This window comes from Pocillopora damicornis, chromosome 8 (genome assembly GCF_964200805.1).
Source record: "Pocillopora damicornis chromosome 8, jaPocDami1.2, whole genome shotgun sequence".
Lineage (NCBI taxonomy): Eukaryota > Metazoa > Cnidaria > Anthozoa > Scleractinia > Pocilloporidae > Pocillopora > Pocillopora damicornis.
Window position 1 is genome coordinate 16,946,960 of NC_142677.1, and position 22,874 is coordinate 16,969,833.

The window sequence follows — 22,874 nt, forward strand, 5'->3', positions numbered from 1 at the left end:
CTTATGCCTGAGTAATAAGAATCCAGGATACCTGAATACCTGGGCCTGCAATATAAAGGCACCAATCCTACAAGACAGTAAGGTCAAATGCAGGCAGAAGGACATGTTGTTTTGATAACAAAATTTCTAATGAAGTGGATGGACAGGATAGCAAGCTGTGTGCATGCGCAGTATTTTTTTCCTTTGTGGCCTCTTAATTCATACACCAAATTCATGGAGTTTTCCAGCATGAAGAATACCTATCACCAGAATATTTTTGTATTTAGAAATTCAATGTTGAACACTGAAACTTCAGCACATTGTTCTGGAAACTGAACTATAGAGTTTCTGAGGCTTATTCCTCAGAGCCTTTCAGTAATGTCTAGTTCTTCCACTACGTGTTGTTTTTTTCTTGCTGTCAATTTTACTGTGTCCTTTTGTGTAGCTTTCTATTGAGGGTTTGGAAGGATTTTTAATCAGTGTGTCCTATGCCAGAATCAAGAAGCTTGCATGAGATGTTTTTTCAGTCCTAATCACCACTTTTAAACCCTAGGGGGGCAAATGTCAATATGAAATGTAGCCTTAGATTCCCTTTTTCTTTGTTCATGCCCTTTCTTTTCCAGCTTCCAATCAGTTTATGGGGTTACAGTCCTACCCTAGCTACCGCTTGTGTCTGGAGATTACATTGAAGGCCGAGGGATAGGGAAGTTGATTGGGATCTGGATCCTAATTGTGTTCTAGTGCCATTCCTACACGGTAGAATTGCCTTGCAGAAACTTTGTTTTGCACCGCGTAAACAGGTAAACCAGCTTTCAATGTAGTTTACCCGCGAATAGTGCGTTTTACGGTCGGTTTTAGAATGACTTCCATTCAGGAACTGGAACATTCGGCCGCCATAATGATGGTAAGAGTTCAGATTACTCCTTTTAGCCGATTTATTTTCATATGAACCGGTTTAATTCGCACGTGGGTTTTCAGGCTCCGCCAAATGCTGTGACGCATCAACAGCGCCAGTCCGCCGAACAAGTGTTCCTGAATTTTAGAAGATCAAAGTCACCTTACCTGGCATGCAGGCAGATCCTAGGTAACCAATATTGTAATCCCCTTTTGATCAATTTAATTCTTAGTTTAATCGATCACACAATCTTAAAGTCATCTTTCATTCTCTCTCGTGTCTTCTCCATCATGACGGTAGAAATGGGACAAAAAAAAAGTATCAACGTTTTATTACAAGCCCTAGAAGAGCCCAGATTGAAGAACGGTTTTAAAACTAACATACTCAAATCAGTCTTGAGGTAAAGTTTCCGCACAGCCCCATACTATTGTAAAACATATCTGTTTTCCCAATGGAAATGTATTGTTTTTGTCATTGTTTTCTCCATTCAAGAACTGAATGCATAATATAGGATGCGGCTGTGCGGAAATTTTACCACATACCTATTGCTAAAATTATTTTATACCAAACTAGTGTATTTTGCCTCTTAGTATATTCCACACAGGTGAATAGTGCTTTTTGTGTGTGCTGATTGGCTAGTTTAGAAGTGATCAGCAACTACTATTCACCTTTAGGCAGCTGAAGAGACATAATAATGCATCAAGAGTTTGGTTTTTTGAAAGAAATGAACTCATTTTTGGTATTCTCTGAGGTGTATTCTTACCTCAGAGTGGGTGAAAGTGGTGAACATTTGCCAAACAGCATTCTATGCTTTCATTAAGACTGGGCATTGGCTGGGGCTCCAGCAGGTATTTCTGTCTTGAATAGCAATGTCACATCACTGCTGTATTTATTTGAATATAAAGAATAAAAATCTGCCATTCTGGTTATTTGATATCCAGTGAAAATATCAGGGGAGGTTTTTCAGCTTCATAGGTTATTTAATCTTGAGAATTTCTGTTTTTTGTTGTCTTTCCTTCCCTTTTACACCTCAGTTTCAAGTCATCATAAAAGAAAACTTATTGTGGGTGTTGTCTCTCACTAATGGACACTCAAATTCTCTGAGGTTATTGTTTTATTATAGTTTGTTAATTTTCATAGGTTGTTTTATGTGTGGATGGTAAGTTATGAAAAACTTATGAAATTAAGTTTTTCACCTTAAAAGGATTGTTCTTTTTATTTGTGCAGAGCAAAGCAAGAATGATTATTTGCTGTTCCAAGCTGCCTCAACAATCAAAGAAGCCATCCTTCGCGAGTGGACAATTCTTGAAAAAGCAGATGTGGAATCCTTGAGATCATTCCTGTTGACATTTGTGACTCATAAACAAGGGTAAGAAGAAAAGCAAAGAATTTCATTTGAGTGAAGAACTTTGAAAATACAGATTGGGAAAGAATGGTGCATTAAATTAAGACTATTTTGAGGATTCATTCATGTGTAATATTTAGCAATTATTACTCTTGTTTGTCGAAGACACAGAGGCCTTTTGGTATGAGTACTTGAATCTAGATCAGGACTTAAGGCTTGGAGCCCTGACTGTGTCAATTTGTTGTTGTGTTGTGTTCTTGGGCAAATCACTATATTCTTAAAGCATCACTTATGTAAACTTGGGAAAGTCAACATGGAGGAGAAAACCTCGGGGGGAAACCTGATGCAGTACTGAGGGATGAAGTGTCTGTAATAGACCAGCATTCCATCTGGGAGGAATAAATATACTCCCACTTGTTTGGTGGTGCAGAAAGGGGTCGGGGAGGGGAGGGTGGGGTGTGATAAGTACAGGCAGCTATGGGCTGTTAAGCTACCATTGCACAATTTGTAACTGAATGTCTTGTTGTTTCTGCAGTGTTCAAAAATATGTGAAGGAGCAAGTGTTGCAAGTAGTGGCTGTCATCTGTAAGAGAAGCATAGTAGAAGATTCACATATAATACAAGAATCTTTGCTTAAAGATGTTACTCAGCTAATGACTAGCAACAATAGAGGCATGGTGAGTGTAGCTACCCTGGTAATGAGTATCTGTTATATATTGGTTTTTAGCAATGAATTTTTTTCTGCAAGGTTTTGCTGGCTATTTTCATTGCTTCGAGAGCCCATACAGAGATGATGTTTATTAAATCTTAACTTGGGCTCAATAATAATACAAATTTGTACTGCCTATCTTTTCTGAAAACATAAAAGGACTTCTGATTCAAGGTTAGTTTAAAAATATTCTGATGGGGACTGTCTTTTTGACAAACCTTGCTGCAGTGGCAGGAAAGTATGAACAATGTTTTGTCCGCCATGTTGGATTTTGAGACCTACAACCATTTACCTCTAAAAATGCTCTGGCTACTTAAAACCTTAAAGAAAACCCTGCCCTGATGTTTCATCTGACAGTGTATTTGTAGTGAGAAGTAACAGGTCATCTGAGCTGAATTTACCTCTGTGCACAGAATTAGTGACAAGAAGATATTAAGTTGTATAACAGACCCACTTGCTTGAACTGATACCTTTAATTTACTAACACATTCACCAAAATATACATTTTCCTTCAATTTTCTCTCTTTCAAATTTATTTGAGGTAACTATGATGTTTTAGTAAGAGCTTTTTAGAGATGAAAAATTGATCACAATTTTAAGGTCAAATCTAATTAATTGGGATTTAGTTCTTCTTTTGTTGTAGTTTCCATTTAAGTTATCTTCAATTAAGTTTTTTATATATAAACTCTAGGACTGGAAAATGTACATGTAGTGTATATACAAATTTACCACAAATGAAGAGCTAATCTGAACTTTCTAGTGAAGAGCCTGATTTGTGAAAACTGGAGGAGGAATAAGAAAACCATTTTTTGATATGACACATGTATTTCTATGGAAAATTGGTCTTATTTTTATCCAGATTAATCATAAAATTTCTTATTTTAAAACAGCAAATTCTGGGCTGCATGATTTTACGTGCACTTTTGAATGAGTTTGCCTTCCATACACGTAGCTGTGACATTGGCTTGAGTTGGGAGTTTCACATCCAGTGTAAGAAATCTTTTGAGGTATGATAACTTTTAAGATATTTTGACTAAGATCACTTTCAAGATTTGGCCAAGGTGCAAGCTTTGACTGCTTTTGTTGCCTTTTGGCTACTAAATGTGTAGCTTAGGTCACTAGTTAGGAGATCTGAGTTTAGCAATCATGTTACATGCTGAAGTGTTTTGTATCACACAGTATTCTTGGTTTAAAGTTATGCCATAGAAATTTACTTGAAATACTCTTAATGCTTGGTCATTCTTTTAATAAAGATTTTGCTCCCTCTCCTTTGTTGTCCATGGGATGTCTCATGAACCCTTCAAAACCAATTACCTCTTTTATTTACAGTGACTGACCTTTCATTTTTGGTACTGATTTTAAATTTTAGGTCAGTAAATGGTAACTGTACAAAAAATTGAACTGGGAGCTCATTGATTGGAATTCAGAACTCTCCTTCTCACTCCCTAATATCCAGTTTATTTTTGTAAAGCTTTTTGTTTCTTGTTTAAGCATTCTGGTTGCCATTACAGTATAGATAAATCTTATAAATTTATTTTGAATCAAGTTATCTTTTATCTTTCTAAACTTGCTGACATCAATGGCTATATTCTTTGCTCCCTTGCTGCCCTTAAGCTTTGCAGCTCAGTGTCAGTTAAAATTTCAACCTTTTGCCCCACATTTTGAATTAACTGATATGATTGCTGAATTTTGTTTGTTGTTGTTGTTTTTTAATTTGTTACGTGTTATTTGATAAGGTTCAAGTTCTTCAACAAATCTTTATGCTGGTAGTACAATCCATGCAGCAGTTCTTGGCAACAGAATTGAATCAACTATCAGCACAAGACATTTCTGCTTTAGTGCACTTGTCGTCTCTGGCTGAACAGATTTTGAGCTGGGATTTTTCAAAGTTTGATATCCTATTACACTTTGTTGCGTTAATACACTCACCCTCCACAAAAGTTTACCTCTTGTGTAAAAGCAATGTTGAACACAAAGGAAATTACATTTTTCATTAGTCAGAACTAGTTGACTTGTGTTTTGGGATTTAACTCCAATAAAAACTGCCTGATGTTATTTTTCCTGTGATTATAAAAGTTTTTTTTAAGAACTTAGATCGCTAACTGGCTTACAGAAATTTATTTTCATGGAATCAAAGAGGCAAATTCATGGTTGGTAGTTAAAACACGCAAGGTGCTTCATCTTACCCACTCACAGAGCTAGCCATACAATATCTCGTCATTATATCAATTCTGATGATGATGACAATGGTGATGATGAAAAGACTTTCTTAACTAGTGTACGTCACAGAAAAAAGCTTGTGTCAGGGGAAGCAGCAGCTGTCATCCTATTTAGACCAGGTACTTCATGGAGAGAGCTTATCTTTGATCCTGCTCTGGTGGGCTTGTTTTGCAAGGTACTGTTCATATAAGAGAAAGGAAAAACAGGCCTGAATTGTCTTCATTGGAAAATGTGTAGTAATTGTCAATATGTGATGTTTCCTTTCTCTGTGAAATGATGTGAATCTGTGAACTCATCTGTGGTCTCAGTGTAGGTTTGTTTTGCCCTAAGACTTCTTGTGTGTTGTAAAAGCAGTAGATCTAACAGTTGGGTTCTGTGTGGGTTGTTTACCTAAGTTGGATGCAAAAAAAGGATGTGGGGAACTACATGTAAACTAGAGAATTTCATACTAGTATTTCTATTTCCTATAACCTGTTTTCAATCATTTGGTTGTTTTTGTTTTTCTTTAAGTCTACTTTATCTGGCTGTAAATGAAACCAGGAGCCTGCAATAAAGTCACAATTTATTTGTGCCCAAAAATTACTGAATTATCATTATAGGAATAAGTTCTCAGGAACTTAATTGAAACTCTTAAGTAGCAAGTTATTCACTTCTGAGTAGGGTGTTAGGCATTTTATTCAAACTTGTGGTATGTTATAATTTGGTTTTTGTTTACAGATGGGTAACTTTATTTACAAATGGCTTAACCCTTTAACTCCCATGAGTGACCAAGACAGAATTTCTCCTTACAATATCAATAAAATATCAACTAGATAAATATTATTATGAGAATAAAGAAAAATATAAATTTGTGGTAATTAGTTGATCAAATACTAAATTCTCTGAACAAACATTATAAGAACTGTATGCTTGACAGTAAAAAGAATTACAAATTTGATCTGGGAGTTAAAGGGTTAATATTTCACATAGTTGAGCTTGTCAGTGTCAACATGGAGAACTCAGGTTTAATTCTTTTACTCCCACAAGTGACCAAGGCAGAATTTATCCTTACAATATCCACAATATCAAACAGACAAGCAGTGAAAACAAACACAAATATCAAAAAGGGGATCATTACTTGATCCATTGTCTAATTCTCCTAACTCACTTCAAAGGAATTTTATGGCAGTCAGTTAGAGGAATTACTAAGGAGATCTTGGGAGTGAAAGGGTGAAATCTCAATGAGACTAGACTTCATGCTTCTTTATCCTGATGCATAAACTGTCAATTCAACTACATAGATCATGTAGTGACTTTCTGATATTTGTAAATACTGCATTTTCTCAATAGCTTCAGCAAAAGATGCAGGCCAATGATGAAATATGCCACCACTGTGGTCAGTGCTTAATTCAGCTTGCCTCCCTCTGTGGAGAGGTATTTCAAGATACTCTGTCACAAACACAATACATATCTAATTTTATGGAGGGATTTCTACAAATCTCTAAAAGGTACAGTGTTTGTTCTCCTTCTCTAGCAACAACAACAGTAACAACAACTTTATGGTCCCTTTATCAAGTTTTTGCAATGTATTATATAGCAAATAATAAGGAATTACTTAAATAATAATTGATTAAATAATAAAAGGGTACTAGCATCCAGGAATAACTAAGCAGCTAAAAATGACAGAGAGCTGGATTAAGTTAAATAATTATAAAAATAAATATTTGTAGCAGAAGTACAGTATGGTTAACATACACACAAAGTACACAAACATCAGATACTTCCTATTTTATAACTGTAGAATTATGTTAGACATTGGGATTCAATAATATACCTGTTTGGATTGTGAAGTCAGTTGTATATGAGGTTCAATTGCTCTTGGGGACTCAGAATTTTTCCTTTGTCCCACACTTGTGACAAGACAAAAAACCTCTTTCTCTATTTCTTTACCAAACTCATAACTTACCATCTCTCGGATGATGATGACATGATGCTATTGACATTACTGCTCATAGCAGTATGTCACATGAACTTCATAATAGGCCTTGCTCAGTGTAGAGTCTCTGTGGCTCAGTGGTAGAGCATTGGGGTGTGGAATCATTAGGTCTGAGGTTTGATTCCTCATGGGGACTCAGAATTTTTTCTTTGTCCAATGCCAGTCTTGTATGTGTTCTGAATTTTTTTTTTCACAAATGTAAGTTCTACACGTGTGGTACTGTACAAAAGTAAAGAAGATATCCAACAGACTGCCAGTCCTTATCTCTTGTTTCCCAAACAGGCAAATTTGTATCAGTGGTTTGTGAAGATGTTACTCCTTTGTTGACTAAAATAATCCACTTAGCATTTTTTTGCCCTTTAAATAAGCTGGCCTAAATCAAGGGAATAGTGGTAATTAAAATTTGTCTAACGTATTAGTTATGTTTAGCATCCTGAGTTGACTATTTGTTTATGTTAGTAATATTAGCTTTTTAATACTCTATTATTTGGTGTTTGTCCTTTAGCTTGGAGATGAATGGACAAGCAGCATTGTGCCTTGGTAGCATTGTGAACCGTCTTCTGTGTGTGTTTCCTATTTATGCCATCAAGGCTTTACCTGTCGATACACTAAGATTGTTTGGAGAATCCATGACTGACCTGACATGTTCCTTTTTACAAGCTGTTGCTAAAGAAGAAGAGGTTTGTCAGCCAATATTTTGTTACTTCTACATTTTTAATCCTTTTCCCACTACATGTTATTTTGATAGAACATAAAATTATCTCTACTTGAACGTAAAAATTGTATATAAGTTCAAAGGGAGAATTACAAATCAAATTGTGAGGGTTCAAGGGTTGAACTGCATCAATTGCTCTACATGTGTTTGTCTTAAAATTTACTCTTGTAACTTGGACTTTCTGTTCTTTACCAAGTAGCACTTTATGCGTTTAACCCCTGAGAGTGACTGGCATATAATTTTCCCTTAAAATATCACCAGTGAATCACACATTAAGGTTTTGAGAAAAGAGGAAATGATCACCAACCGAAAAAGCTCTTAATAGAGGAATTCTCCTTGTCATCACCTAAGGAAATGTATTGGGAGCAGTGTGGAGAATATGCATACTGATGTTGAGGGGTTAAGCACACATTTTGTAAATCAATCTCATACTTGACTATGCTCATTTTGCTTTCAGCTAAACACTGAGGACACAAGCTTTATAGAAGCTGTAGAACAATTCTTGGAAGGATGGGCTAGCCTACTGGAGTACTCAGGACTGTTTCCTAAGGGAATATTCAGTGATAGTGCCACTAAGATATTAAACTGCTATGTTCAGTGTCATTTGGCAGCTCCAGATGGTTTGCGTGGGACATTTTCACATCAGATTGACAATGGCATTCACCTTGATGAGATCTGTGATTTGGATAGTGATGACAGAGAACTTTTTGTCGATCAGTTATGTACTATTGGCAGCTTTGGTCGTCTCATACCAGATCATGCTCTCAACCTTCTCACGAAACTCTTAGAAACTAGAGTTGATCATTTTGAAAAGTATCTCTCTGCCATCAAGTATTCAACAGGTATGTACAGTTGAACCTGTATTACACAGTCACCCTGTATGAGTTTGTTTCCCCTTAGTCACCATAATGTTCACCTCTATTGAGTGCTCACCTCAATAAGGCAGTTGTTGTCACCTTTGACTGAGTCTCAACAGCCTTTTTGTATGGTCTCTCATAATACAAAATACAGTCAGTCAGTCAGTCAGAGGGTCAGTCAGTCAGTCAGTCAGTCAGTCAGTGGGTCAGTCAGTCAGTCAGTCAGTCAGTTAGTTAGTCAGTTCATTGGTCAGTTCATCAGTTAGTCTGTCAGTCAGTTAGTTAGTCATTTCATCAGTCAGTTCATCAGTTACATATGAATGTTGTGCCGCGTAGCACTGGGAACACAAATGGTGAAACAGAGAATTAACTCTGAAGTGTAAATTAAAGTGCTACTTAAACCCATGAATAACCCACAGGGCGTTAGCCCTAATAAAGGGAAACAGGGAACCACACGAGGCAAAGAAAAAATCTTTTGACCTCGGTGGGAATCGAACCCACGACCTCCGGATTAGATCTACCGTTACTCTGCCGACTGAGCTACGAGGTCGCACAGAGAAGTTAGCCTAGTCAGTTAGCCTATCAGTCGGTCAGCCAGTCAGTCAGTTAGTCAGTCACCTAGTCATTCATTCAGACAGTAAGTTGGTCAGCTGGTCAGCCAGCTAGCCAGCCAATCAATCAGCCAATCAATTAATCAATCAATTATTCAATTCATTAATCAATTATGATTATCCTTTTTTGTTAAGGGCCTTTATCCTCTGGCTTTTCAGGCATGGATAACCTTTATGAAGACCTACATTGGCTACTTCTAATTTCTGGTTACTTTCTTGCTGATGATGGCAATGGGGAGAAACCACTTATTCCAAAAGAAATTATATCATATTCGTCAAGTTTAGAAAGTCATGTTGATGTGCAGGCTACTTTTCAGTGTCTCTGTTCATCGCAAATCCAGGGTAAGTGGAGTATGAAAGCTTTAACATAGATGTAGCTTTCTTCCCTGCAGCAAAAACAAACATCATGAAATCAGGTGCACTCTTATAATCTTAGTTAGAAAAAGGGATCCTTAATGAATTTGTATAATTTTCCCTGTTGAAAGAACTGTATTTTATTGATCAAAGTTCTTGCACTAGTTCTCTGTTTAAAAAATTTAACACCAAATTCTTGGAATTAGGATCACACAAAATGTTTTGCAGATGATGAAGATAAATGAGATGGAGATCTTTCGAGCAAGATGGTTGAAATATGTCCTGGGAGGAATTAGGGAGGAACTTGACTGTTAGCAATGTTTTTCAACTTTTATGCCTTACTTTTTCAAGTATTTTTATTCATTATTTTTCTCAAGCAATCACCAAGAGAGAGTGATGCTTAGAAAGTGAATTATTCACATGGCCCTTTCCCCCCCCCCCCCCACCATGTTGTTTTTTTGACTCAAGACGTGTAATGTTCTTCGTGTATTGTACATGTGTATATAACGCGAGATTAGCTTATTTCGGTGCTTCTGAAATCTCCCAGTCTCCTTTGAGGCCGTTGTTTGCTCTCGACGTGCAACGCGTGGGGGGGGGGGGGGGGGAAAGAGAGGAGGAAAGAGGAGGAAAGAACGCGTTGCGTGACGAGACTAAGAAACGGCTGTGAAGGAGGCTAGGGATCTCCTAGAACAGGTTCAGACGGCTTCAGATAGACTCTCTTTAGTGTTAGTTTGATCCTCTCTTGGAATTATTTCCCTCAGAAGATTTGTTCCTATCATAGGGGATGCAAACAGTATTCAGGACTATTCCAGAGTTGATCCAGTGGTGAGACTCGTGTCGGTTATCTTCCGCTTAGCAGACCTGGAGAAACATGCTCTAGGATCTGGTCTATCAGAACTGTTAAGTCCCCAGGTTGGGCGGAGTATTGTCTGGTGCCTGAGGCATTGGGCTAAGTCATATCTGTTACCAGACGAAAAGGACTATGACAAACTTAGTGTGTCTCTTATGTCTGTGTTTGGACCATGCACTGATGGTGGAAAGTGGGCTCTAGGATTCCTATTGGATAAAGTTAGGACCAATTTATCTGGATGGTCTGCGGAGTCACAGATTGTTGAGGACGCTGCTTTGTTGCTGTTAAGCTTGGTGGACAGCAAAAACAGGTAAATGACATATTAGGAGGTGAAGTAATGGCAATAACCAATCAGAGCAAAGATAAGTACCCGTAAGTGCAAATTGGAACTCAAGGAAAACAAGCAAACTGCTTGAAGGGCAGGAAAATATGAGTGATCAAGTTGTGGTTGAATTATCCACCCCCCTCCCCCTCCCCCTTTCCCCCTTTTTTTACCCCCAGGAGTGATTGGCGTCTAATTTCTCCTTACAGTTTCACCCTTAAATCAAATTTAAAGGTCATGAAATTAGAGGGAATGATCACCAATTTAAGAAGCTCCCGATTTTCGAAAAAAAATTTCCTTGTCAGCATCTTATGAAATGTGTAGAGAACAGTGCGGAGAATATGCATACTGATGTTAGGGTGGAAAAGTTACAGGGTACATTTTATTTGTCGGGGGGGAGGGGGTGGTGCACTTAAAGAAATCACTGAGCGACAAACAAATCCATCTCGAATTACTAAAAACACTCAATAGAACATTTCTTTGTGTCCCTCAAGGAAGAGTGTGGATGCCTTCACAATTTTTGAATGTAATATAACCCCTTTCGCGATTGGCTGTAGTATTTTTGCGAACGAGTGTCCATTGTTGACGAGTCTTCTGATTTTCTCTTACCTTTTGGTTGATTGACAATTTAGGGCAGAAGTGGCCATCTCCTTCGACAGTCTGTGGCTTCTAGCACAAGAACATATGTCTAAAACTTCTGTTCTTCACGAGCTTCCGCCTGAAGTGTTGCGCTACCTTACACAGGCTCTTGTACTGGCAGGATCAGTCGGGGACGATACAACTGCGAGAAAGAAATACTTAGATCAAGTGAGTAACTTATTTAGTTAAAAGTGCTTGCAGTATCTCTTGTCAAGATCATTTGTCGTGTTACAAATCTGCCAAATCTTAGCTCGATGTGATGTTTTTTTGTAAGTGAGTTTTGCACGTAAACTACGTAAGTGGTGTCTTAGTATACGAAACAAATCTCAAAAAAGTACCGAAGGGATGGCCGCAATTATGATCTGTGAACGATAAGTAAGTAGGTTATCTTCAAAGGTAGACTACAATAAAGGCAACTGATTTTAAAGGTATATTTTTTGTTCCGACTAAGTTCCAACTGTTGAAACATCACCACTTTAAAATTCATGACAGTAGTTTCTCTTCCTTAATCAGCTTGTAGCTAACAATCAACCATGCCTGCGGACGCAACATGGCGGTTTCTCTGCAAAGTAATAACTTTGTTTGAAATTCTCTCAAACGCAATTCCGGAATGAATTTTTTTCTTGCACCTTCGAGGTTCAATAACTAAACTAGCAGCTTTCTTACACCTTTTCCAGCTGGTGTTCAGGACAACCGCCTTTACTTAAGTATTGGCCACTGAACCATTATATTATTTAGCGTCGTTTTCTCTCGAAGAATAACCCTTTCGAGATTGCTGACCTTAGCAATGTGTGGAACACTTCTTACCCCTGGGCGCCATATACAGCTTAGCTGACTACCGAGTTCTCTGCAGCTTAGCTCCAGTTAGAGAATAGGAGCTTGCTGCGGCTTGATTCCTCACAGAGGACTGGGAAGTTTTCTTTTTACCTCAGTCACGCTTGTAAAAAAATTACATTTCCTTCTGTAGGCAATGACAGGGATATAATTTAACCATCTTTCCTCTGTACTGTTTACAGCTTCTACGGACCTTACAGTCGCATTTCTTGGGCACTTGTCACCAGCCAGACTTCACTAAATTGTCTCAAAAGGAACCAGTACGAAGTCAGATGCAGTGTTTGTTAGAGTCATTCAGAGGAACAGCTTTGGCGGCAAATCGACACAATGCGAATACGCTGTTTAACTATCTCCTCCCTGTACTCTCAAACTGCGTGCCCCTGGTGAATGTGTATCAGAATTGTCCCGAAGTAGTTTTTCTGGTTCTTGAATTGTTTGTGGATGTGGTCGACTCTCAGATTGCCTATATTGAGGAGGTGAGTTTGTTCAGTTAACTTTCCTTCTTGTTAATATGTATAAGCTCTCAATATGTCGATACTCAAGTCCCCTTCGTGAGAGCCTGATAGCTGAGCTGACCCCTTAAAGGAAACGGAAACGGCTCGGTTACCGAGTTGAACCAGACGTGATCTTTTAATTTTCTTTCCTGTAAACGGGCGTGAGGGGTCACCTGGGAAATTTTATAGCTTGCTAAACGTTGCCACTTAAAACACACCAGCCGCTTTCTCGTAAAAAGAAATCGGAATTTAAGTAAAGAAAAGGGAAATTAGGTGAGGCCCAAGTGAGCCTGTTTGATCGTACCCCTTATGAAGAGGTAAAATGATATCAAAAAAGGTATAACGATTGTAGGAAAACTCTCATAAAGAATCTATGGGTTCATGGGTGACATAGCAGAAACTGAGTTCAAAACGTTCTTTGTGGATCCTGGCAATGTTTCTTCGTTTAAGGGTTGAGCAAAATCTCTGACGGGTTATGTTGTTCTTTCTGCTATTTTTTTCTGAATTATCTTTAGCGTGAATTACCAAGACTTTATGAAGTTTGTATGGGGCTTGTACAGACGTATGGGAAATGTAATCTGGGTAAGTACTTTGAAATCTTATTGGAGAACCTTCAAATGATGTACGGTACTATAGTTAGCTCGCGCGTCATCGTATCTACCTTAGGGTTGCCATGCTTTTATTGACTCTAAAACCGTTCTTTGTAGGAAAAATAAGCGAGGAGTCGCTGGCAGAAGAGGAACAACTGAACGATCTTCTTCTTCTGATAAAACTCCTTTCCAGCTTGCTGTCCAAGGATAGCCTCGATTTTGGCTCTGGTAAGAAACTTGCATCAAGTGTCGCAGTTCTAAAGATTAAAATGATTTCTCGGAAAGCTCGATTTTGGTGTGACTCGAAAGCAGGGAGTTTTCACCGTTGACGGAAACTGACGTCAAGAAAGATGTTGGCCATTTTTGTCATTGGGTGACAAAGAAAAAAATCAAGTGTGTAAATAGTATCACGGGTGTAAATAGTGGTAAATTTTGAGCTTTGTGTATGGTCGAATAAACTAAGATATCTGCTATTTTGGTGAAGAACGTAATACGAAGATAAACATATGAATACCCGAAATGATATCAATCACTAAGAGCGTATGGTTCAACTCTTTCTCATAATGGACAACGTTAGGAATTTGTTCCCTTGTTACTTATCGGTTATAATTTGTCGCCTGGGGGAGGGGAGGGGGGGAGAGAATGTTTGAGGATTTTGGTTTTGTAAGGTTGAAATTTATCTAATCCCCCCTCAGGCTCTATGATATTCTCATGGTCCTACCCCTCCCTTACTGGCAGTCAATTTTCTATAGTCCCCCCTTGATACTTTGTCAGCCTGCCAACCCCCCTCCGTTCCTTTTGAAAGCCATGTGATCCCTTTCAAACTCATTCTTTCCCCCCCCCTCCTTAGAGCGTTAATAAAGACTAGTCCCTTAACCCTTAACCCTTAACCCTTGACCCTCCACCCCTGGACATCTGTATCTATATTCTCCATACTATTCACTATACATTTCCTAAGGTGCTGGCAAAGAGAATTTGCCTAATGATCAAGAGCTGCTTTAGTTGGTGATCAGTTCCTTTATTCTCCTGACCGTAATGTTTGATTCAGGGGTGATATGGTAAGGAGAAATTAAATGTTAGTCACTCTTAGGGGTTAAAGGGTTAAGGCTTCCAAATATAGCGCTATAGTAAATGATTCAAACTGTCTTTGTTTTATCAATAGGTGAAAATCAGAAAGTGACACCATCTGACGTGGCGTTCTATGGTCTTCATATTATCATACCTCTTATGTCCCCAGAGGTTCTCAAAGTAAGCTCCTCTGCTTTTGCGATTTCCCACTTGTTTTCAGCTCGGGTCTCTTGTTAATTATTCACGCAACTAAGACAGTGGGTTTTAAAGCTAGCCAATAGCTTGATGGGACCTCGATCAAACGCTGAGGCGTCAACTGAACGCTGCCAGCGTTTTCTTTGTGTATTGGCAAGTTTGCTCAGGCGTTTGTATGAGGCTGGGGTTTAATCGGGTAAACGTGATATAAGATCTGAGTGTAACAGGAGAAGTTATTATTAATGTCTTCGAAAAGTAATCAAACTCAGTATTTTTTGGCAAGGTGACTTCACTAAAATCAATCTGTCGGTCTTTCAGTAAATGTGAGTTGGAAACTCTTGATGAACTTAACTGTTTCAGTTTCCAACGCTGTGTACAGAGTTTTTTAAGCTGACGACCTACGTGTGCGAAATGTACCCTGAAAAGATGTCAGCTCTGCCAGGCGAGTTGTTCAAGAGCCTCATGGCCTCATTAGAAGTGGGACTGACAAAGTATCCTTATTTACTAGTAGGGTCTTCAAGCCCACTGGTACTCACCTCTGGAGCTCAAACTGGTGTAATTTAGCTTGACGTCGCCTAGAGTATTGCTGCTTTTTCTGGTTAAGATGCTAGTTCACAACTATTTGAGTATTGTTCCTTGACTGTTTGTTTAGTTACGGCGCTGATGTCACAAAAATGTCCTTAGAGGCTCTTTCTTCGTTAGCAACCTACTGCTTTGAAGAGGCACAGAAAAATGTGAGAGTCCCCATTCACGAGGTTCTTCAGCATTTCTTGAAGGTATTGAATTACGTTTGCTTTTCTGAGGGTGAAATGGAGTGTTGGTCAGCCTTTACTTAAAATGTGCCGGCACTTGTGATTTAAAAACCTCTAAGATTTAGATGCTGGTTATTCTTCCATTTAGCTGCTACTGATACTCTTGTGAACTATTTAACCCGTTAACTCCCAATATCTGATTGTTGTTTCTCCCTTCTAGCTGCTACATATTTCCTTGTAAATTTGTGACGAGAAGTTGGTGTAAGATCAAGATAACAACTTTTACCTGATAAGTTTCAGTATTCTCATGACCTATTTGTTGGATAACGTACGGATGTTATAGGGAGAAGTTACGTTTTCATCACTTCCGGGAGTTTAAGTGAAGAGAATCCTCTGTCATATCAATATGACACCCCCCTAGCTGATAAGTCCGATAAGTCTCCATCAGTTTGCTTGATGATTCATCGATTTTGTTGAGAAGAATTCGAAGTGAATTTCCATACGAGTGAAACGCACACGAGGCGACACGTTACCGTACCCCGTCTTAAATGTTCCAGCATTTTCTTATCCTTTTTTATTCGCAGTACTCTCAGTTATTTTCTTCACCCTCTCTTAGAGCTTATGTCAGTCAAGTTGTTTTAAACCTTAACAATTTTTCTACAGTGAGTCCTCAATTGTTGTACCTCGTGATGTCATCCGACATTGTGCATCGCAAAAACCGTTGCACAGCTCCTTCAACTTGTTAGTGTATTAATTAATCCTTGTTTCTGTTTTGGACAGACTCTGTTTGATATGCTTCTTCTAAAGTCATTTGACATGGATTTACTTCAACCGGCAGCGGAGGCCTTTCTTGCTTTGATTTGTTGTCATCAGGTGATTTTGAAATTCTTTTGGCGTTGACTGTTCTTGACCTTCTTTTCCAGCTTCTAGTTCAAACAAATTTCATCTTGCAGTTGTGCGCTTTATGGCAAGATTTGTCTTCAGAATGTTGTATCTTTACCGCGCGCCGCGGAGGTCCTTTATCTCTCGCATGTTAACATATCAATGTCGTCAAATCAACAAGGTTTTTTTTTTCCGCTAAATAAAAGGCTTCTTCGCTTTACCAAAAAATTGCGTTATCGCCATGTGTCAGAATTTTGAAAACGTCTTAAAAGCTGCAGCTTACATTCGGGTGATCCCCTCATTTCATGTTGTGTTTTTAAATGATATCCTCAGTTTGAATATTTCATTAAATTGGATGTACCAGAGAGAACCTTTCATGGCCGCTGGATATTGAATTTTTTCTTCTCATTGTAAATCTTTGCTCCGCTTCTCGTGAAAGGTACCATCAGCATTCTTAGGTAGGACTCGAGTACCAGTGTCGCTATATCATATCATCTCCATTCTTTTTACTGTTCAGATGTATTATACCGAGTTAGTACGTAACCTTTTGGCGCAACAGACGGACCGAGTTTTAGGTCAGCGGCTTTTAGACGCCTTCAATCAACTAACTCCGAGCAACATGAAGTTATCACTGGACAGACTCAACAAGATGCAGTTCAGGAAAAGTCTGGACTTGTTTCTCAGGAGTGTCAAAGGTTTTCTTTGCGTCAAGTAGAAACTTCCTTGATGAAGTAAAGAAATCGCAGGTTCCACATGCGCAGCTACAAGTCAAATTGACGCTGAGCACACCATTTGTAGCAGTTCATAGCACCGACCAGCTTTCTAGTAACCCACTCTTTCGCAACATGGGAAAACGAGAAAGAGCTAGGCAAGAGTTTAGGAAAAATCTGCACAGCCAGTCTACCTTGTCTCTGATGGAAATGTGAAAACTTGGGTACAAGAAAAAAGAGAAGTATTTTTTTCGTTCGGCACCATTGCGTAATACAATTACTCCAAAAAAGAGGAAAGAAAACACGGGTGGCGCAACTATGTTTGAGTTTGCGTGATGTTTGAAAGCTAAAAAGCCTTCAACTAAATCAACCGAAATCCATTATTGTCTTATAAATTTATTCTGAAACATTTTAAAATTACCAAGAGGAAATCTGATGCACAAGTGGCGACAATGTAGAGTTTAAGTTTTTAAGTTGTAAATATATTTTAGTGACATGATAAAGTCAGCAAACAAGATAAATATATTTTTTATATATATTTTTATTTATTTTCAAATTGACATTTAACTTAGTGGTAAACAGTGGACAACGCACATATCTCTTCGCTGTTGTGATGTCTAAAACGGGCCTAAATATGCGTTTTCCAATTATGTTTATGGTCATGTCTCTTGATTACCCTTTCACTCCCAAGATCTAATTGTTTATTTTCTCCTTTGGCTGCCGCACATCTCCTTGTAAATTAGTTGTGAGAATTTGGTGTTAGATCAAGAAAACAACTTCTACCCGATGAGTTTGAGTATTGTCTTTACCTGTTTGCTGGATTATGTATGGGTATTTTTGGGAGAAATGGCATGCTAATCACTTTTGGGAGTTAACGTTTAAATAATGTGTACATGCTCCACAGTTTGGGTTCCCAAAGATTGTGAAAAGGTACGAATTTTCTCGAAAACGTCTCTCATAGATCTGTGTTTGAGCTACCGTTGCAGATTGATAAAATCCTCTTGATTGAGCTGACTTTCTCTAAGGTAAGATGTGCATTAGCATTCATTATTTTTAACGAGAAGACACTGTAACTACAAAAAAATGGGAAAATTACTTGGCACGCCTTCTTTAAGTGGGTGGTCGACAATCTCCCACTCAACAAAATAAACAACAACAAAAAAATCTCGTAGTTCATTTGTAGTAAGCTAATTTAAAGTCCTCCCTTTGTGCCCAAACAGTGTTGCCTGAAATTAGTGAGCATTTTGTGAAGACAAGGTAATATTGGGGGAGAGGGGGAGATAAATTGAAGTTATAGAAAAGAAAGTCAAGAAGTAGTAAATTGTGCCAAGACTTTTGCCACTCAAGGTAGGACGATATGTTGTGTGAAGCACATAAGGTGGTTCTCTCCAACATCCCCAAGTTAACCAAGGTTTTCATGCGCCAGTGTATGCGTATGATCCTTGTAAACAAATATTCCGCACTTAGGCCCAAGGTGTAACCTTTGTGTTCTGGTTCAAGCGCGCAGAGCAGAAGAGGGTGGGAGAGAAGAAACTATTCCTGTAGTCTCTCTGGTAGTGTAGAAGGTCTCCTGGAAGCCTGCCTGAAAGAAGGAACGGACAAATAAGCCAAAGCTCTCACTTTCTAAGCGATGCTAAGCTCAAAATCTGTTATGTAAAAATGTGTTTTGTACTAATGGGAAAACAGAAAGTTGATTTTCGTATCAACGGCTTTGTATTTACTCTCGTTTTAGAGTGGAGGCTGTAGGTAGCTCGTAAAAGGCCAATCAAAATGGAATTGACAGGAAACTAACTTTTAAATTGCAGACATATCTAAGTTTTAACCTTCCCTGTGGTACATCCCAAGCCGTTAAAATGGAAAAACGAGATCTTGTTTAAAAAGGCAGATGTTAAGTTAAATAAATCGTCTTTCTGTAATAGATCGTCCGGAAGGTTCGACCTTCATTGGGAAAAACGGAAGTTTCTTCTCGCCGAGTTTCAAGCGGGAGACTTGAGTTTGAATTGCTATTTATTCATGGCTAAAAATGAGAGAGAGTGAACGATGGTAACCAAGCTTCTTACTCGAGAGTGGACTGACAAACATTTCCAATCCATTGTAATTTCGCAAAGGCTGGAGTCTTCTCTCTCTCTCTCTCTCTCTCTCCCCCCTCCCCCGACAACATCGCTCCAAAGAACTTTTCCCAAACGATTAATTTCCTTCTGTAAGACTTGTTTAGCTCTCTATTTTTAAGCACTCAAAGCAGAGTTTTTGTTCTACTGCAAAAGACATTAACAACAATAAGTGCGTACTACAGTCTACATTGTTTCTCATGATTGGTCGACTTAATAAACGAAACTGGACCAATTTCTGAAGAATCGTAAAACATCTAGTTTTCAAGCATCGACAGTGCAGTGCTACAGTGGAACCTTAATGGGTAGTACACTCGTCATTCGAATGCTCATTCGTAGCCCTCATTTGGTCTCGTGACGTGACACCCCCTCTAATTCTCCTCCGCAAGAGGACTGAGCTACGGCTGCATAGGACACTAGATTACATGCAGCATGGTTTGCTTTCTAGTCCCTCTCGAATGAGGACTCTGAAATAAACACTATTTCCCTAAAACGAATAAATGAATTAAGAAAATATTTCCCGTAAGAGAATCGACTGTAAAAGGTACGTCTAAGCTACTGATGTGACGACAAGAATTTGCGGTAAGAAGAGTTATTGCACACACGGCAACATTCAGTTTTTGCAAGCAGTTAAGTTAACTTGGGGAGCAACAATATTACGACTCGTTAAATTCACGTAAGTAAGCTTTTCTCTCAGGTATATGTGGCTAAGAAAAATCTGCGTTCAGAGTCTAAAACGACGCAAAAGAATAGCTCCTCCGATTTGCCTCTTTCTCAAAGTTTAACAGGTTTACGAGCCTCCAATGAAATAGAGAGTCAATGAAAACAGCTGTTTTAAGATAGATACGTACGAATCTTCTCTATTATCGGCCCGCGGCACATAGGACAGAAGTCCATTCCACGTGCACAATCAGGACAGCAGCTCAAATGGCCGCAGGGCAAAAACACCATTCCCACTTCAGCGTCCATGCAGATCTTGCACGTGCGTTCTTCTTGCATTCGCTCCAGCTTCTCCTCAAGCGACTCTTCAGTATCCGATGATCCTGATGCAGGCGCACTAAGGGTTCTTCGCAGATTGTCCCTACGAGGAACTGGAGTAGTGGGAGACGTCACAGCACTCAAACAGTTCTTCTTTCGGAGATCTTCATCCTCTCGAGGACTGGGTTCTCTCTCGGGAATGTTGAGATGGGGACGAGGAGGCCGCTCTTCACCTTCTTGTGGCGTGAGCCGCGCACAGGATCCAAAGGTGGGTGCTCCTGCCTGCTGCCTCTCTAGGAGAGCGGAAACGAGCTCAGTAAACGTGCTGAAATTGGATCCTGTGGATCCAATTTTAGCGGCAACTGCCTCTTGTATGTCACGCTGGGTGAACCCCATCTCCCCTAGTTTCTCCATGTCAAGTTCCATGGCAGTGCTTCCCCTGGGAGAACAAGACCGCGGTTCCTGCGTTACTTCGTTGGGTGCTCTTGAACTTGATCCTCCAGTAAATCGAGTCTGACTCTCATTGGTCATGTAACTTTCATGCGATGACGTAGTGACTGTTTGATTATGCCACTGTGAATAACGCTGTTCCGTCGAAGGATTCCACCCATTGGCTGAGTTAGGCATGGTGCATGCTGGGTACTTCTCAGAGGTATTCCAAGTTCCCTGAAGGGGCGATGTGTTACCACTTCTAATCGGCGTATGTAGATCTTGTCCGCTCTGACTCTGTCCAGGGCGCCAACTCGGACGTTCATTTTGCACCGAAGGAACACGCTGTACAGCATGTTCGGCTGGAGTGCTTGGAGTAGGTGCCTGAGGACGCTCTCTTAAGTGCTCTAGTACTAAAGGACACTGCGTAGACCACTTCTGATGCTCCCCCCAAGGAGTGTCACTGGGTTCCCAGTTGTGCAGCATGATGCCGCATTTGAAGCACTTGACGGAATCGCCAGTACCCAAGTAATAGAACCCGGCAGCCGAAAGATCCCACGGACGAATATGGTGATTATGCGGCCAATCCACATATGTCGTCAGACGATGATGCTCATTAGACAAGTCAGATGGTGACGACACATGGCGAGCGTATTCCTGTCTTATCAAAGGCAGCTCTTCAGTCTGGAGGCTGGGGTCTTTGACTGGAAAAGCTGGATGATACCCTTGGGATTGCCTTCTTGAGCCAGGAACATTTCGACCCGGCGGAAACTGCTGCCAGTTACAGGGTGGTTGAGTGGGTCTTGCCTCGACAATATCGTTTTCAGATTTGCTCGGGTTCTTTTCACTTGGGTTTCCTTTATGGAACTTCACCGGACTTTCGTTCGTTACACTTTCTGAACGCTGATACCCAGTTTGATTTGGAAACGTTCCAGAATAGCTTGGTGGATAAGATATGACGGACTGTTTAAACTGGTTCGTGCCTGATCTTTGCTCTTCCGAAATGTACCGGTAAGGGTCTCTGGGAAAAGGATGTGAACCTGTGAAGTTCGTCTCCGTCGATGGTGGCACTCGGCCTATCTGTTGAGGCCCTGGGTATACTTGTCTCAAATCTCTCTCAGTCCTAATCTGCGTGTGGAAGCCATGCTCTCCTTTTTGTATGTTAAGTTCGTCCTCTGGGTTAAGCTGGTAGACAGCCGGTCCCACAATGTGAATCTGATTGGCTCCCTGTCTCATCACAACATGCTGATTTCTTTCTGTAGCGGTTTGCTCGTGCTCTGGACAGCGTTGAAAATCAACAGGCATGGGATCTTTTCCGAGAAACTCTTGTGGTCTTCTTCTAAGATCATAATAATCCTGCGGGACACCGGTTCGAGTTTCCACAGGGTAATGCAGCTCCTGGGTATCAAACATACTCCCGTGCGTAGCATACTGTGGCCTTTCGGGATATATCAACCTCTCACGATTCACTGGGGGATCTCTTTCGGTAAGATACACATGATCTCCATATCTTGCGTGCTTTACTGTTGGAAACGGTGGATGGACTGGTTCTCGAACACCTGTTGAAGCTTCTACAGGGTTACAAGTTACTACGTGACCGTTCAAATTTTCACCTTCTTTAATAAAAGGGCAGGAAGGCCGAAGTCGTTTGTGTTCCATCCACGGATCATCTCCTACGTTCCACTGCCGTAAATGCAAATTACACCTGAAACACGCAACTCGATCGTCTAAATTGACACTATAGAACCCGGCTGCGGCCAAATCGGTGGGTTTTACAGGGCTGCTGGATGGCCATCGTGTAAAGGTTTCTAATCTTTTTTGATAGCTGACCAAATTCGGTTGTTGATTAAGCATTTCAGATATGTTGGCATTGTTTATGTGCTGCGAATTCTCTTCGAACCCATTAAAGCTGTTGCCTCGATCACTAAATTCAGCAGAACTGTAAGACATTTGTGAATTCATGCTTTCCGCTTCCATTGACGGCAAGTCTTGAGTCTCTTGTCGCTTCTGCATATTTCTTTACTACAGAAACTCTCTATTCGAGCGGACAGTCTTTGTAGATCTCGATTACGGCACAGAGTAATGCACGAGGAAAATCGGTTCCCGTGGGTTGACTTCCCGTCTTGGCAATTGATATGACGATTGTAGAAAGTTGCTATTGTATTTCAAAGCTTTTTAAGAATGCATTGGAAACTTCCCATGAACTGTTTTGTGTCCAACTCGAAGCAAACGCCACCAAAAGATCCTCTGTTTTGTATTTACGCTAAAACCAAGCTGAGAGCACGGTGAAAGATGCTATTTTCGTCGACTTCCGCTCTTGTTCTAAGAAATCTGCATGTTTTCAAAACATTTCTTTAGTACGC

The 22,874-nt window shown here is 39.8% G+C and overlaps 2 protein-coding genes across 4 annotated transcripts; one reads left to right on the top strand and one right to left on the bottom strand.

Annotated features, from left to right (window-relative positions):
• The first annotated feature begins 729 nt into the window (after window positions 1-729).
• LOC113672020 (exportin-4) lies at window positions 730-17,786 on the top strand. Its single transcript, XM_089213791.1, has 21 exons — window positions 730-883; window positions 958-1,063; window positions 2,102-2,243; window positions 2,755-2,896; window positions 3,819-3,935; window positions 4,665-4,816; window positions 5,206-5,323; window positions 6,478-6,635; window positions 7,629-7,803; window positions 8,296-8,680; window positions 9,442-9,648; window positions 10,442-10,820; window positions 11,465-11,639; window positions 12,488-12,781; window positions 13,315-13,381; window positions 13,507-13,617; window positions 14,552-14,637; window positions 15,013-15,143; window positions 15,305-15,428; window positions 16,185-16,277; window positions 16,804-17,786. The coding sequence occupies exons 1-21, from the start codon at window positions 839-841 to the stop codon at window positions 16,999-17,001; spliced, it is 3,405 nt and encodes a 1,134-aa protein (XP_089069917.1). The 5' UTR covers window positions 730-838; the 3' UTR covers window positions 17,002-17,786.
• On the bottom strand, window positions 17,520-22,871 carry LOC113672022 (baculoviral IAP repeat-containing protein 3). 3 transcript variants are annotated; one of them, XM_089213789.1, is made up of 2 exons: window positions 19,956-22,870; window positions 17,520-18,574 (listed from the first exon to the last, which is right to left on the bottom strand). In XM_089213789.1, the coding sequence occupies exons 1-2, from the start codon at window positions 22,522-22,524 to the stop codon at window positions 18,492-18,494; spliced, it is 2,652 nt and encodes an 883-aa protein (XP_089069915.1). In that variant the 5' UTR covers window positions 22,525-22,870; the 3' UTR covers window positions 17,520-18,491. The 3 variants fall into 3 exon arrangements, with proteins under 3 accessions (XP_089069915.1, XP_089069914.1, XP_027044092.2); XM_089213788.1 differs by having other exon boundaries at window positions 17,520-18,578; XM_027188291.2 differs by lacking the exon at window positions 17,520-18,574 and having other exon boundaries at window positions 18,986-22,871.
• Window positions 22,872-22,874: the final 3 nt, after the last annotated feature.